The following is a 16035-nucleotide window of genomic DNA, read 5'->3' as shown; positions in this document are numbered from 1 at the left end:
TTTTGTTATTTGCTTCATAATGTGGGTAAACATTGAGTGCGAAGAGGCACGGTATGTTTTAAGGGAAATGATTTTGACACAACTTCAAAGTGCACAATTTTATGAGCTCAAGTTGCTCAACTCTCAAAAATGTGTGTTAAAAATCAGTTTCCTACGTTCAGCACAATAAGTGACTATAACGAATCCAAGTCATACAAAATCAATGTTTTATTCAAATCAAATTGTTATCGGCTAAGGTCGATTTAGTTTTTGTCAGCTCTCCGGTCAAAAGGTACACTTCGTTACGAGCGTGTTCGGCGGTGGCGTTTTGACCTAGTCAAGACGTTACTTATAAAATTTGCAAGCGTTTGGCAAGGTAGTGATTTTGGGTAGCGGTTAGCGGTAAAGATATCGGTAGGGTAGTTTTTGTCAAACTTTAAAATTACGGATTTTTCATGAAATACCCCCGAATTTTGGCGTAATTCACCAAATGCCCCTCGACTTTCAGAAATTCACCAAATGCCCCTCACAAATGACTTAATACCCAAAATACCCTTACTAATGATGCGCCGTTAGTCCTCCGTTAACCTAATTTTCAAATTCACCAAATACCCCTATTTTAATACTTATTTCACCAAATACCCTTATTCAGAAACTTAATTCACCAAATACCAATAACTTAAAATTACTCATTTTGATGCTCAACGGCTAGTTTTTGTGTTTGAAAATTAGCCGTTGCTTATTGTTTGCTTATAAATACTCTTTTTCTGACGGTTTATTGTAGTTTTCCTATTATTTTGTTAATTTCATATCATTTTTGTCATGAGTTTTCTTTCAAAATCATCATCCACACCCAATGAGTCCACATATGTAAGAGTCCCAAATAAATTTTGTTATCATGGGAGAAAATTTGACATCCGAATATCTGATACAACACTCAATCTGAAGCTCCGGTACAACACTAAAACATAAAACACTCCTAAAAACACCTCAAAACGTCGCAACTCTTCAAGAAAATAGCTACTTCTTTTGTACCTTATTCTTTATGTGACCAATTAATTATATTTACCATGCAATCGGAAGGTATTCCTTTTTCAATATGGGAAATATCTTTAACATATGCAAACAGATTAAAAATAAAGCTCTTATTAATTTTATTCTAACGCATATGTTCCAGCTACCTCGGCTTCTATTGCTTCCATGCCACATATTTAACGTTAACTCCCTTTTGTCTCCTGTCTCTACTGCCTCCAAACATCTTTCTTCAATCTCCTAACTTTCTCTCAACCTTACAGTCGAGGCATAAAGGTTTTCCCACTTTTCTTTTGAGCTAGGTCCTATTGACATGGTCAGATTTATGGACAAATGTCTATTTTTGGATTTGAGGGAACAAGAAAAAAAAAATGAAACTAAGGTATGTTCCAAAGCTCATGAACCAGTGAAAAAACATGAATCTTGGCACAAAGATTTGCCTCCAAACTCAAGATTTTCACATCATGAATCCAAGTTGAAATCGAGGTTGTGATAAAAATGTATGTGTTATTGAACTTGATTTCTTAGTTTCTTTACCATTCGGACAATAAGAAAATTAAGGTGTTAGCTTTAGATTGAATTACTTCAGCTTCACTTACATAAGATCCCTTTGAAAATGGGGTTTTTTGGCCTTTTGCTCAGCTAAAGTGCATTGTCTTTACTGGATGAGGCCTGAACTTATTGGATCATAATTGAAACTTACTGAGTGTTGTATCGGAGCCTCAGATGGAAATTTCCTCCCATAATATTAGAAATTGTTTGGGACTCTTACATATGTGGATTCATGGGTGTGGATGATGATTTTGAAAGAAAACTCATGACAAAAATGATATGAAATTAACAAAACAATAGAAAAACTACAATAAATAGTCAGAAAAGGGGTTTTTATAAGCAAACAATAAGCAACGGCTAATTTTCAAACATAAAAACTAGCCGCTGAGCATCAAAATGGGTAATTTTAAGTTATGTGTATTTGGTGAATTAAGTTTCAGAATAGGGGTATTATATGAAATAAGTTATAAAATAGGGGTATTTGGTGAATTTAAAAATTAGGCTAACGGAGGACTAACGGCGCGTCATTAGTAAGGGTATTTTGGGTATTAAGTCATTTGTGAGGGGCATTTGGTGAATTTCTGAAAGTCGAGGGGCATTTGGTGAATTACGCCATAATTCGGGGGTATTTCATGAAATATCCGTTAAAATTAATAGCCTTTAAGGTAGTGGGTAACGTTTAAACAATATTCTAGCTTTTATTTTATTTTATTTACAAAATCAACAATTACTTTTTCCGAACACTCATTTTTTTTGAAAAACTCCAAACACTCATTTAGTTGCCCACTATTTTTCCGGTTAACTGGTATCCGCTACTATTCACCACTACATCGCTATCCGCTACTCTAACGCTACCCGCTAATTTTGCCGAACAGGGCCTACGACCCCGGAATCTCGACTACATCAAATGAATGTTTGGCGGCCCAAGTTTTGACAAAGGCCCATAATTATCCCGCCAAGAAAATAAGTCCCGAAAGCTTCATTCCTCTGCATATAAATACATCCACCATTTTTAGGGCTTTTCTTCTTTTTGCCGTGTCGAAATTGCAAAGGGGAGTCGTCACTGAAAACTCGATAAACCCTCAATTGGTGAGCTTCTCTCCCCTTCTTCTGTAAAATCTCAATTTTTTTTTGAAGAACAAATTAGTTTTCGTATTTTCTTCTTCTTTTTCTTACTCTTCATATTTTCGTGTTTTTATTTTTTTCAATAGGTATAAAAAGAGAGATTGAAAATGTATCTGCAATTTTACATCAACGATAATGGCGACAAAGTCTACACCACCAAGGTCCGTCTATTTTTTTTGTTAAATTTGCATATAATTTTAGATGTTAATTTAGTTTGGAGTTTCTTTTATCAGTGAATTAATATCATAATATGGTTACTTTGATAATTTTTTATATATTTTATGACAAATTTGATGAAAAATGGCATATTGGAGCACCTTTTCTCTGATTTTAGGTTTTGGCTATTGATTTTCATGATGTTGGTTATGCTAATTAACATAGAAATTTGGGCAAAGGAGATTGTCTTGAGCTTCTTCGAAGAACAAATATGCTAGTATCCTGGTACTATCATGGATGAATTTAAGGGAGAAAAATGGTTTAGAAGACTTGATAGTAACAAGTACTTGTCTCTTGCTGGTTAAAGTTTTTCTCAATTTGTTCCTGAATATTCCAATTAGGTGTTAGTTTAATCCGTATCTGAATGTGTTTCAAGGTCCATTTTTAGCAGCTGTCTTGAGATTAAGGTGTAAATTTAGAGGGTGGTATTGTTGAATTTGTTTTAATATTTGTTGTTACAAGATTTAATTTTGCTTGATGGGTATTCTCCCACTACATTCTCTATTAGTCTGTCTATTAGTATCCACTCGTATGTCGGCACCTGTGTGCATACTTGATTACATTTGTGTAAAAACCAACCACTTGTGTAATCTTCTAGGGTGGTTCAATCGAAAGACACCAACATTTAATTATCAAACCTTCTTAGAATGCTCATAACTCTTTTTCTTATCTTTTTCAAATGCGGGATTGTTGGATATAATGCAAAGAGTTAGTTTTTAAACTCTACCATTTTGTGAAAATGGGTTTGTCCCACATTGATAGAAATGCAAAAGGATGACTTTGATGCTTACTTTTGCATTTCTACCAATGTGGGACAAAACCATTTTCACAAAATGTGGAGTTTAAAAACTAGTCCGTAACTATTTGCATTATACTTCGTATCCAACAGATAATACAAAAAGACAAGATTAAACAACACTAATTAACATCAACAAAGAGAAATTATATACAGTATAAAAAATGTAAGAAAATAAAGGAAATTAGACTAAACTAGTAGGGTGGCATGCATGCGGATGTAGGACTGTAGGAGGCGGCGGTGTGCAACCATCTCTCTATCCAGTCAACTCAAAGTTATCAAGAAATCAAAGAGTGAGATTTTCAGATTAAAACCGGGGGTCTAGCTTAATCACCTGTACCCCCAATGCTACTATTATTACTACAACAATCAATCAACTCACCATTGATTAAACTCTAATCTTCTAGGAAGTTGGAAAAGCTTGAAAAGTCATGGAAATACTTGAGTACATGCCACATTAATTTGTTGCCACGACAAGTGGGTCAATTAAATTTTCTCTTTTTCACTCTCACCCGGCACTAAAAAGAAAAACACAACCGGAAGATTACAGTATTACACAAGTGGTTGGGTTTTTACACAAATGTACACAGCTGCTGACATATGAGTGGATACTAATAGACAGACCAATCTGTGTATGTTAGGCTTAATTGATAGAATGGTAGTTCCTTTTCCCCCCTCCCATTCACTCCGATTGCCTCCTCTACCCAATTTGAAGTATTGATTTAATTTCATGTATTACTGCAGAAGGAATCACCTGTTGGTAAGGCCACAGAATCAGCTCATCCAGGTAAAATTGCAGCTAATTTTAATATATTACTTCCCTGTTCTTCTCTATTTCTCGAGCAATGTTTTAGAATGTTATCGATGTGTGCTAGTAACCTCCTAAGGCTTTATCAATGGAACAGAAAATGGACCTTGATTGAATTTTGTTGATAATGAAGTTTATGGTAGCTTATGACCAGTTCAATGAGGTGTCTTTAGATTGTTATGCTCGGAATTTTTTGTTGGTTTCTTAAATGTGATTGAACTTGAAGTGTTTTTTGATAGTTAGGAAGAAAGAATTGTTAACAAGTCTATGAGCTTCTTCTAGGGCATGCTGCCCTTCCTTCCTTGTGCTTAAAGTTGTTGTTGGTTTCTTAAATGTGATAGAACTCGAGGTTAGTTTGTGTTATGTGTCTATGGAAGTTTACCGTCAATGGTCTGCTAAAACCATTTCCTTTGGTATTGATTTGACTTGTTTCAGTAGTTTTTTCTGTCCAACATGTGTATGTAGACTTAGCCTTTGTTCTATTCGACGTATTTTGACTTATTTTAGACAAAATAACTTTAAATATAAGTTCAGAAAACATAAGTTTTTTTTAGACATTTTCACACACAAATAAGTTTATTTTAGACAAACTAAGTTTTTTTTTTCTTTTCTTCTTATGATATAAGTTCAGACAAAATAAGTCGAATAGAATAGAATGGGGTGCGCTCTGTGATTATCTTCACTTACTCCTAATTCTTGTAACTACCTTACTTGAAGGCAACTTTAGGCCTTTGGCTAATTAACTCAGTAACCATCCATTTACTTTTGCAATTGATATTCTGTGTTTTGCTTGCTTTCTTCTAACCTGCTTGCACCCATGTTGCATTTCCTGACTATATTTTGTGTATCGAACTTCTGCAGCTCGGTTTTCACCTGACGACAAATTCTCACGGCAGAGAGTTTTGTTAAAGAAGCGATTTGGACTCTTGCCCACCCAACAAACACCTCAGAAGTACTGATGATAACGGATGTCACGTGCAGTTTCTGCTTGTTGCTGCAATCAATCTTTTGGTTCATTGGGTATTATGTAATATGGAATTGCCTTCAGCTATGTTTTGTGATCTTTAATTCATATTAGGTATCTAGATGTATACAATTTTAAGGTTGTTAACTTAAAGAACAAGTTTTATCATTATATGTCAAGTTTTAATTAAGTAATTATTCTGTTTTTCTTTTCTCCCTTACTAAGTTACTATGCTTGGTGGTTGTATAACTTGTATGTAGAGGTTATGTTGAAAGCCAAAACCTGTTATATGTGTAGGGCCCACGAGTTCACCAAGAACTCTATCGTTAGTATGATATTGTTTGCTTTTGCCTCATTCCTAAAAGGCCTCGTACTAAAGTAGTTGGTGAACTCTTATAAACTAGGTAACTCATCTATCCGACGTGCGACTTGGGACTTATACCCAACTATCTCCCCCTTCGATAATCTGTTTAATCATCTTGTACCGTTGCCAATCCGCATAACACAACGTCTGACTAGGTGTATTAATGAGCTGAGCCAAGAATGAGCTTGGCTAGGCTTGGCTTGAGCTCGATAAGGATAAGCTGAGCTCAACCGATTATACCATTTCTCTGATGAAACGATTTTTTTTTAATGTAATCATCAAGTTAAATGGCTTTGGGAGTTGATAACTAGAAGATTCAATTTGATTAGAACTCATTCGAATTGAAGTTTCCCATCACTCCTCAAACTAAATTTGGATGATCAAAATCGAATACCTTCTCTCGACCCCTAACCGAAATTTACACAAATTGAAATTGACTCTATCTAAGTCGATATAAACCTAATCAAATAGAAGTATGCAACAAAGCAATTGAAACGAGTTTGTTTCAAATTTAAATTCATTTTCAACGGATCACGAGTTGACCTAAGCGACCCTTAATCATGCCGAAAAAGACGTGCATCGGAATGGGCCCGGTGAGTGGGCCCGATCCAACTTTACCGGTTGTACTCTTTACCACCTACTTGTACCGTTTGCAAACTTGTACATGCCTCTCATTTAAGCCAAGCCAAAAACCAGTTGGTGAAATAAAACCGGTCGAGTATGAACAGAGGAAATACAATGGAGGATAAAGCTGGACCTTCTTCTTCTTCCTCCTCTCTCACCGATAAGAAGCGAAAACGATTTGCAGACTCCGATTCCGACTCGCAACTCGACAATGTCAATACAGTCGACGAAGAAGACGACGAGCTCCTCTCTCTTGGTAAGTTCACTTCTTCCAACCTCCTCTCATAATCACTAGCTGTCGATTTTTTTATTTTTATAGTAATTGCAAATTTTATGTTCTATCTCTGTTGTTGATCGAATTTACGATGAATTTGAAGCAATTGAGTTAGGTTAAAACCCTAATTTCAGTATAATTTGATTTCTGAAGCAATTTTCATTGTTTTGGTGGTTTTTTCAGAGAAGAGTCTTACATTTAGCGATACTTTGGTTGCTCTTCGGATGATGCGGGCTCAATTTCCTAAGCTTGAGAAGGTTTGGCATCATAATTCTTCAATTTCAAGCTGTTTTTTTCTTCCTGTTTACGCAAAAGCAATGATTTTGACTAGCATATGTTGTGTTGATCATTAATTATTTTTCTTTTGAATTATGTGCATTAGATTGCTATTTTCTTTTAGGAATTAGTCGACGTTTGGCTAGAATTCATTGAACCTCTATTTCTGTTGGCACATCATAAATTGGCTTTCAAATGTGTGTTTCTATCTCTTGTCGGTTTGTTCAATTACTTTGAATGATGTTTAATTGAGTTTGAAATTGAACCTGTTGCAATGTTCGGTAATCCTAATCTGTCGTTATTCGTATGGATTAGTCGACGTGTTGCTAGGGTTCATTGAACCTCTATCTTTGTTGACAGATCATAAATTGGCTTTGAAATGTGTATTTCTCTCTCTCGACGATTTGTTCAATAACTTGAATGATGTTGAATTGAGTTTGAAATTGAACCTGCTGCAATGTTCTGTAATCTTAAGTATTCTGCAGAATCTGCACTAGATATCTTGTATGTAAGACTTGGAAAACTTTGTAGAGAAGCTTATATGATACTTAAAATTTCATTTCACTCTCCTTGAATGTAAATCTCGAAATTGAAGTTTCTTCGAGTAACTACACTTTCGAAGGAAATTTCAGTGAAAGTTACTGCAAATTTCCAGTTTCATGAAGGAATCTGAGGGGAATGATTTATGTTTCTCGTGTTAATCGTGTTAGCATATTTTTGTAACATACCAATACTATCCTCTTTTCTTGCTGTCTGATATTGTGTTTCTTATGTTCAGGTTTCTACCAAACCCTTAATCTTACGTTCACAACTATACAGCAGTGTAAAAGATAGAACTCAGGTTGACCGTGAATTAGAGGTCTGGTTCCTTGATTGTTCATCTTTGTATTTTAACCTGAAATTATTTTATTCTTTCATGGATTCTGGAATCTGGATCACGTGGTGCTGTATGGATCCAAGTAGATGTCTTAACTTTATGCATCCTGGAATATTTACTTATCTATAAGAAAGTTTGTTTCCTTGTTCAGCTATCTAGAACAACAATACAATCATTCTAATATAAAATCATTAAAATAGGGCCAGGGGAAGTCCAGTGGTATGTTGTGGCCAGCCTTACCCCTATTAGTTAAAAAAGGCTACTGGAGAGGTTGTTTCTCAAAGGTCCACTTACAACAATTCGAAAAAGCTATTTGTTCATAAAATTTAGTACAATAATGAAAATGCAGCAGAAGAGTAGATTAGCATAAGTAATACTATCCTGCAAATTGTTATTGTTAGATTAATCGGCATGAAACTTGTAGGGGGGCGAGTTTTCAGTCAGTTAGAGATTTGAGAAGAAGCTATTAGAGAGAGTTTTAACATTTGAGTTCTTGTATTGGTAGGGAGGAAGGATCTTTTCTTACTGTCATTAAGCCTGGTTTTGAAAGGAATATTTCTCATGAAGATAACGATAGATAACTAGTGGTTGGAAAACCCGAGTTTTTTGGCACTAGTTTCTGTTACCACCTGAGCATTGAGTTTTTTGGTGGACAAGATCAGAAGATCAGAGGGTTTTGTCCCCTTATGGTTTCCCCCCTTATCCTTAATTCCTTACTGATGATATGCATAATAGATGACAATTTACCAGGGCAGCTTGTTGCTGTTTACTGAGATGCCTAAGGGGGGTATAGCAAGTGGGTTTTGTTATCCTGGTTCATCCTTTATTTCAAAGATGGTTTTGCTTGCTTGAAAAAGACAGTTTACATAAGTGTTCCCGGCTATGGAAGTTGGGGCAGGGTCCCTTGAAAATTCTGTCGAATCATGTCTAATATCTCTGTGGTTGCATACTTGGGTCTTCTACTTTGAGATCCCAGAGCAGGGTTTATGGAAAATTTTAGGGTACGAAAGGAAAGACTAAGGACGGGTCAATCTACCATGAAGGTATCAGTTGTTGTGGTTCTTGTGGATATAAATCTGGGTTGCTGTCTGAAGTCTTTTATGTAGTGATTAAGTGCACCAGCAATAGTTCTACAATTAGTCCTCGTACGAGCGTTTGGAAGGGATTTCTTTGTTGACAATTCCATGTAGTTGCTGTAGTAGATTTCTTTGTCTTCATTTTTTCTCATTACTAACACTTGTTCATTCCTTGCATACAACCACGTCAACTTTTTTCTTTTCCATTCACCTTGAGTTGATGACTTGCAATTGAGTATTTCAGTGTGTGGGTGATGTTTCACACGTTAAGTATAAAAAGGTGATTACTTTCCTCATAAAAGGGGTACAATTGCTTATATCACCTAGTGGTTATGGTACTGAATGATGAGAATGTAAGAAGTCTAAGAACTATCTTTTGCAAAGAAGGGACACCAATGTCACCAAATTATAGCACAATGATTAATGACGGTTAGTTCTATAGGTTATTGTATATGTGCTGCTTCAATACTTGTGGAATGGCTATATTTCTGGGAGAATAACTTTTGAGTTGTTAATTATGACTTTGTGACACATTCAATTTGTAAGAGCAGTCACATATGCGAGACATTTGGTAGGGGTTGTAGGGCATGTAATATTTTGTTATAAAATGCTACTGGTATGCTGGTAACAATTTATCTCAATTTTGGTGATTGCTAGGAGTAAAGCTTCTTTGAATGGTCGTGCTAGTCTTTCACATGGTATACCTTATAAATCTGCAAGGATGATTCTCTCTATATATAAATTTCAACTTTTGAGAATACATCAGTAATCTTTCAGAGGCGAACAGGACTCCGTTTTTGTAAGAATTGTCTGTATAACAAAATTTGCTTCTTGTTGCATTCGATTTTTGTTTTCAACATGTTTCCTAGTTGTTGAAATGAATCATGTAGAATGTTTTCTATTTCTATTAATTATCCTTTTATCTCATTTGACAGTTGTTGAAGAGGGATAATGTTTTGCGGGTTTTTAAACTAAATACTGGGCAAGATGATCATGCAGTGATGTTTCTTGATGACTACATACACCAGGTTATTACCTACTTATGTGTGTAATTGTTTCACAGTTTGTGATTCGTAACTAATGTAATCATTGAAAATAGCTTGTAAGAGAGTTGAACGTTATCAACTATATTATCAAAAGCTTCTTGTGAAGTTTGCCTTCCTTAGGCGCCATATGCTAGTCCTTAATGAACTTAAAAAAGTTGTGATTTTCTAATGAGTTTTTTTATTGGATTCTTTTTTGTAGATAGACAATGTTTCAAAGAAGATAGGGACTAAGAAGGAAGGTGATTTTGCTGTGTTTGGTTGGTTCAAGTCTCATGTTATCATGTCTAGATTGGAGCCAAGCATTGCACATCAAGAGCTTGTAAGTTTTATTTATTCGTGTTTTTGCTTAGTTGTTCTTTTCAGTCGAAGGTTGATGTTTCCCCTCAGAGATTGTGAACTCGAGTAGCTATCTACTTTTTACCCCGTTGTGTTGACGCAGTTTCTATGTCTCCGTGAAGATTTTATTTATTTATTTATTGAGTAGGTATTAGATTTTTTTTTTCCAATCATTTGTTTCTTTTGTTAAGTTATTAACGAGTTCAATTACCTGCTATGATATTGTTTTCTCCTGACTTACGCACTATCTATCACTATTAGATGGTTTTATTTTAAATATTTATCTCAAAAGTATGTTGTAATTTTAGCTAATGAATTTGCATGAAAACATTTTTTTCTTAATGCAGTGCTCCCTGCTATCAGCAGGAGGAAAATTGAAGGATGATCATATCTCTCTCTTGGTTAACGCTGGCATGATTGTAAGTAAATTCAGCCCCTTTTGACTATTAAATGTTCCAGTTGTGGCTTGCTGCTGGTTACTTGAGAAAGTATGATGAGATAAAGAACTACGCAGTAACAGTCATGGGCACCACACTTTTTCTTTCTATTTTTTTAATATTTATTGTGCATTTTGATGTTTTTTTCACCTATCATTTTTATTTTACAATACTGTTATATTTTTTTGCAGACTAGACAACTTGTTGATCCAAACATGTACTGGTTTGCTATTCCTAATATCGGTTCAATTCTAAAGGGGATCTCACAGGTACCTATGTATTCCCTTCATCCTGAATTCTAGAGCTTTTTGATTGTAACAGTTATGCATTTTCTTTAAATCCGTGGTATGCAGATCTACTTTATCATTGTTGATGTTGTATGACTGATTATTAATGAAATTGTTCTTCCCCGTCAAAAAAAAGTTCTAGAGCTAAAAATCCTGGCAAGTCGACATGTATGCTAAATAATGAGATAATACTTTGTACTGGCAGGGATACTTAAGAATAGTTGTCTAAATGGTGGGAGTACATTGATTCCATAAGAAGTTATTGTCTTACTACTAAATTTTATATTATGCCAAACTCTAGAAAACCCTTAGGCTTTACAATCATGTCAACAAGTTACAATTCTATGCTATGATACTATCATTTGCTGTGTTAACTGTTTGCTCTCATTTTATTTGTAATTCATCTCCCAGAATGATGAACAAAATTGTGTTTTCTTAGTTGATATTACCTTCTACGTTTACTCTTATATAATGACTTCTGCACGCTGGCTCTGTGCTTTCATACATCAATCTTTTGCTTATTCTGATCGAGCTTTAATGGTTTGATTAAAACATTTATTGTGCGGCATTGAACTCATTTATCACACACAAGGAAACCCTTATCTTTGTAATAATTTTGTCCAAGTACAAATTTCTTCCATCAATACCACCTCTATAGCTATCCCGTGTGGCGGTGTGGGTAGATACTTATCATCTGATAGTTTAAAACTAATCAAACCTATCCACAGTGTCTTTATGGCCAATCTTCCACCATTTTTTCTAGTCATCATACACTAGTTAAAGGTATACAATATACTTGTAATGGAATTACTTCTAATATAAATCAATGACAGTGGCTCTTCGTTGTAAATTACAGATCTTTTTGCAAATTAATGATTAACTTATTTTCCTAAATACTACAGTAGTTAGTTCTGCTGCTTCTGCAAATCTCTATTTTCATTGTCAATGACTGAAGTATGCTTGATTTATACCTTGGAATTTGTTCGCCTCATAGTTAGCTAGTATTGTTGGTTGAGTCATGTTATTCATATATCCATTACGAACTAAATTGCTACTGCACTCAGCAGAAGTTGTTTTCTAATCACACAGACATTCCCTCTCATTGCTGTCATCTACTCTCATTGTCATTAACCATACGTTGTTTCCCTAAAGTATCCCTAGTTCCGTACATCAATCTCTTGTTTTTTTCAAAAGAAAAATAATTATTCATTTGGGAACAAAAGTTTCATCGTTAATTCTCCTCTGTTTTCTTATGAACCCAATTACGGTAGACCCTTGTTTCTAGGAGGGGTGAGTGGGTGTAAGAAAAAGGTAGTAAAATAATGGATAATCATGGGTAAGGTAGGAGAGAGATGATGGAAAGGTGTGATTATTGTAGGAAAAAGATGGTAAAATGCCTATTGGCAATTTCTCATTTCGGTACTTAGGGGTTCGGGTTCCTCTTTCCTCTAAGAAGTTGGGGTATAATCAATGTAAAGCCTTGGTAGACAGAGTACTAGCAAGAATCAAGTCTTGGAATGCTAGGCATCTAACTTATGCTAGACGGTTACAAGTTACAACTAGTGAATGCATTTTGTTTACCTTGCAAACCTTCTGGTTTCCAACTCTTTTTTCTCCCAAAGTAGGTGATAAAAGAAGTGGAAAGTAAATGTAGGATATACCTTCGGACAGGCTCTACAAACTCATCAAAAAATGCTCTAGTAGCTTGGAATTCAGAGTGAATGCCAAAGTCGGCAGGTGGGAGGAATGTCATAGATATGATTGCTTGGAATACTGGAATAGAGTTGTTGTGGCAATTATTAATAAAAAAGACAAACTATTCGGTCAGGTGGGTCAACAGTTGTTACTTGAGGAACAGAGAAGTTGGGAGATGGCTTAACCTTAAGCCTATGTCATGGATGCTGAGGAAATATTTTGAATGCTCAAAGTATGTGAAGGATGTTGGAGGGTGGGATAATGTTCAGTCAACTGGAAATTAATCTATAAAGTTGATGTATATAAAGATTATTTCCCTAAAGTGGCATGGAGGAGGGTTGTGTGTGATAATTTAGCAACTCCAAAGAGAATTTTCATTTTGTGACTTACTATCTTGGATAGGCTTCCTAGTGCTGTTAGGCTTGCACGATAGAAAGTGGTAGATAATGATTCTTGCAGGTTGTGAGGGAGGTTTGCAGAGCTTTTGATCACATGTTCTTCCTATGTCCTTACTCTAGACCAATATGGCATGACCTTCTACAGTTGATTTAGTTTTGCAGACAACCAGAGACTTTTAATGTAGAGCTAAGTTGGGCCGTTAAATCTGCAAAACAAGGAGGTAATAAACATAAGTTGTTTCTTATGCTGTTTGCTGAAGCTGTCTACTATATTTGGATCCAGTGGAATGACATGGTCTTCAAAGGGGTTTGTAAACGCCCCTTGTAAGTTTATAGAGGGATTCTTTTCAAAGTGGCATTTAGAGTTCCTGATCGTATGTGTATGCTTTTGCTAAGAAACTGAGCACAGGATGAATTCCTTGGTGGCTTGGTCTAACCCTTCCTAGAAGGTGGAGACCCTTTGGATGTTGATGCTAGTTGTGGTTTCTTGGGTGTTTTCAAGGCTTTATTGGCTCTGAGTGCAGTTTTGCTGTTTGTGGGCTGTTGCTTTGTACTTTTTGTGTTATTTCTTGATAATAATATATTTAATTGCCACAAAAAAAAGAGGGAGTAGGACGATCCTCCCTAGCAATCTAGCATAAGCTTCCCATCTTCATCTTGGTTTCACCTTACCGTGTTGTGCTCATAAAGGGTATAAGACAACGATACGAACTATGGAACTTGTGGATTTACTATTTGTCACTTGATCATTAAAGTGTAACAAAAATCATGCATTACCGTAAATCTAGTTAATACTTTGGTAATTGGCAGTGAAGGAAGTTGGCCTCTCGTCCAGTTTCTTCTGATTGAGTTATTAGGGGGGGGGGAAATGGTTCAGATTTCACCTATAGCGTATTAAAATCCAGATTAAGTAAATGATATTGCACTATATCAAGTTGCTTGTTATTTATTTCCACTTATCAAAGTATTTTGAGCAGTCGACGGGGTCATACATTACTCATGTTAGAGTGACTAGACTATTAGAGGTTGCTGATTCTTCTTTTCTATGTTTGTTCAGGGAAGAAAGGAATTGCTATCATTTCTAAATCGCAGGAAATACAAGGAGATGATGTTGGCTTCTCTAGAGAAAAAGCGCCTTCGATTTTCTCCGCTTGATATGAGATTTCATCTTCGCGATTTAATTGGCTCAGGTCACCTGCGGACTTTTCAGACACCTTCCGGCATAGTTGTTCGAGTTTTGAAGGACTAAAAGTCCGACAAGTACTCTTTTTCTTGCATGTTTTTCTGCCAGACAACTGAATTTGTTTGGCCAAGAAGTCAAGCTTTAATGATGAAATCAAAGGCGAGGTTAAGGCAATCCGTTGGGACCATAATGATGAATCACAAATGTGGTGTCTTCTGTCGCTAGGCCTGTTGGCTTGATAAACAATTCCACTTAACAGGTAGCCGTATAGCATTGACATTTAGTGTAAATGTTTGGTTGATTGTTGATAGTTTATTATGGTTTAGAATCTTTAGATTATCTATTTGAGTTGCATTTTGGGTGAAATCTAGTGGCTTACACGTGCCATTATTTTAACATCCTTGCCTATGGGAATCTTCAGTGCTCAAGCCTTCTTGCTCATTATCTGATGACCCATGAATTTTTGCGGTGGTTTTAACTATTGAACAAAACAATTCTCGTCATTCATGCTCATAAAAGTTGCACAAACTTCATTCATGCTCTAGTTTCTTGTTTCCCAGTAAGTTCTGGTCCTTCCATATGCATTATCAAATGCATGGAAGCAAGTCAATTTCTTTGGGTATTTCTGCTTCACTTTTTAATCTATTTACGTTTGCAGCCTGTTTGGTAGTTGGTAATGAATGGCGATGATTGTAATGAGCTTATTTGTAATTTGCAATAAAAGTAGACTATCTCCCATGGTAATGCTTCACCACCTCTACGTGTGTGTTTGTGTGTGTCTGTGCGTCTATGTGTGTTTTCATAAATTCTCAATACCACCCAATACCACCTCTGTGGTGAATAATGGAAATTTATGGAGAACATTGACATGAGACTTTCCTTGCAAAGATAATATACTTCATTACCATTACCATTCTACCAGCTTTTAGTGCCGCCTACCAAATCCGCTATCATGTTTTAGTGTGAAGTGTTAATAAGGCAAGAATTATTGTCAACCCTTTCTGTGTTTTCTCTCATCCTTCTGTGCATCTCTCCTTGTAACCTTGGCTTTTTTTGTGCGTTTTTATTTAGTTTACGAACTAAGCAACCAATGCATTCTGTGCTTTTTGCGGTTTCAGGTGGGTCACTGCTTGATCCTCCAGTTTCAACATCAGAGAACTTCCATTTGAAAACAGAGGTCAGGGGTTCATGCATTTATGTTCATTCATTAATATAATAGAACTTTTGATTTTTTATATACAAAACCAGATAGTTCTATTGGGTTAGTAGTTTAGTACTTATTAGAACATTGTAATTATAGACATGAGGTAGCTTCTACAGCTTGCCAATAACTTTTTGATCTAGGCCCTTTTTCGTTATTTACTTAGGCTCAAGATTTTGATCATTTAGCATGAATAATGATTACTTGTTTAATATATTCCCATTTTAGTTTAAAGTTTAAACTAGCTGAGCCATGGAATATACATTCATCCTTCTACTTGCATGTTTTTCATCTTATCTCTTTAGCGTTGGGGTCGAATTTCTCTTGGTTGTAATTCGTGGGTTTGCATTATGACTTAGTTTGCAACTGTCATACTAAACATTTGGTATAGCATTAGCCACCGATAGATAGACCAGGATGTTGCTTGATTTTCTGATTAAACATAAATAATAGCAGCAACATGATTGCACGGAAAGGGTTCTGTAGCGA

The 16035-nt window shown here is 35.6% G+C and overlaps 2 protein-coding genes across 3 annotated transcripts; both read left to right on the top strand.

The window, feature by feature from the left end:
• The first annotated feature begins 2515 nt into the window (after positions 1–2515).
• On the top strand, positions 2516–5666 carry LOC110794318 (H/ACA ribonucleoprotein complex subunit 3-like protein). The gene is made up of 4 exons (XM_021999278.2): positions 2516–2652; positions 2775–2849; positions 4445–4487; positions 5370–5666. The coding sequence occupies exons 2-4, from the start codon at positions 2796–2798 to the stop codon at positions 5465–5467; spliced, it is 195 nt and encodes a 64-aa protein (XP_021854970.1). The 5' UTR covers positions 2516–2652; positions 2775–2795; the 3' UTR covers positions 5468–5666.
• Positions 5667–6512: 846 nt separating this feature from the next.
• On the top strand, positions 6513–15787 carry LOC110794340 (uncharacterized). Of its 2 annotated transcripts, XM_021999301.2 has the most exons (9): positions 6513–6716; positions 6918–6991; positions 7789–7869; positions 9899–9991; positions 10209–10328; positions 10693–10764; positions 10974–11051; positions 14220–14604; positions 15464–15787. In XM_021999301.2, the coding sequence occupies exons 1-8, from the start codon at positions 6557–6559 to the stop codon at positions 14409–14411; spliced, it is 870 nt and encodes a 289-aa protein (XP_021854993.2). In that variant the 5' UTR covers positions 6513–6556; the 3' UTR covers positions 14412–14604; positions 15464–15787. The 2 variants fall into 2 exon arrangements, with proteins under 2 accessions (XP_021854993.2, XP_056685229.1); XM_056829251.1 differs by lacking the exon at positions 7789–7869.
• The last annotated feature ends 248 nt before the right edge of the window (positions 15788–16035 follow it).

Source organism: Spinacia oleracea, chromosome 5 (assembly GCF_020520425.1).
Source record: "Spinacia oleracea cultivar Varoflay chromosome 5, BTI_SOV_V1, whole genome shotgun sequence".
NCBI classification, from domain to species: Eukaryota; Viridiplantae; Streptophyta; class Magnoliopsida; order Caryophyllales; family Amaranthaceae; genus Spinacia; species Spinacia oleracea.
The sequence above is the reverse complement of the archived record's forward strand: the minus strand, read 5'-3'. Positions and strand labels throughout refer to the sequence as shown.

Coding starts and splice junctions, on each gene's coding strand:
- LOC110794340 (XM_021999301.2), top strand. CDS start 6,557: ATGAACAGAGGAAATACAATGGAGGATAAAGCTGGACCTTCTTCTTCT. Junction 6,717..6,917: donor CGACGAGCTCCTCTCTCTTG/GTAAGTTCACTT, acceptor TGGTTTTTTCAG/AGAAGAGTCTTACATTTAGC. Junction 7,870..9,898: donor AGGTTGACCGTGAATTAGAG/GTCTGGTTCCTT, acceptor CTCATTTGACAG/TTGTTGAAGAGGGATAATGT.
- LOC110794318 (XM_021999278.2), top strand. CDS start 2,796: ATGTATCTGCAATTTTACATCAACGATAATGGCGACAAAGTCTACACC. Junction 2,850..4,444: donor ACAAAGTCTACACCACCAAG/GTCCGTCTATTT, acceptor GTATTACTGCAG/AAGGAATCACCTGTTGGTAA. Junction 4,488..5,369: donor CACAGAATCAGCTCATCCAG/GTAAAATTGCAG, acceptor GAACTTCTGCAG/CTCGGTTTTCACCTGACGAC.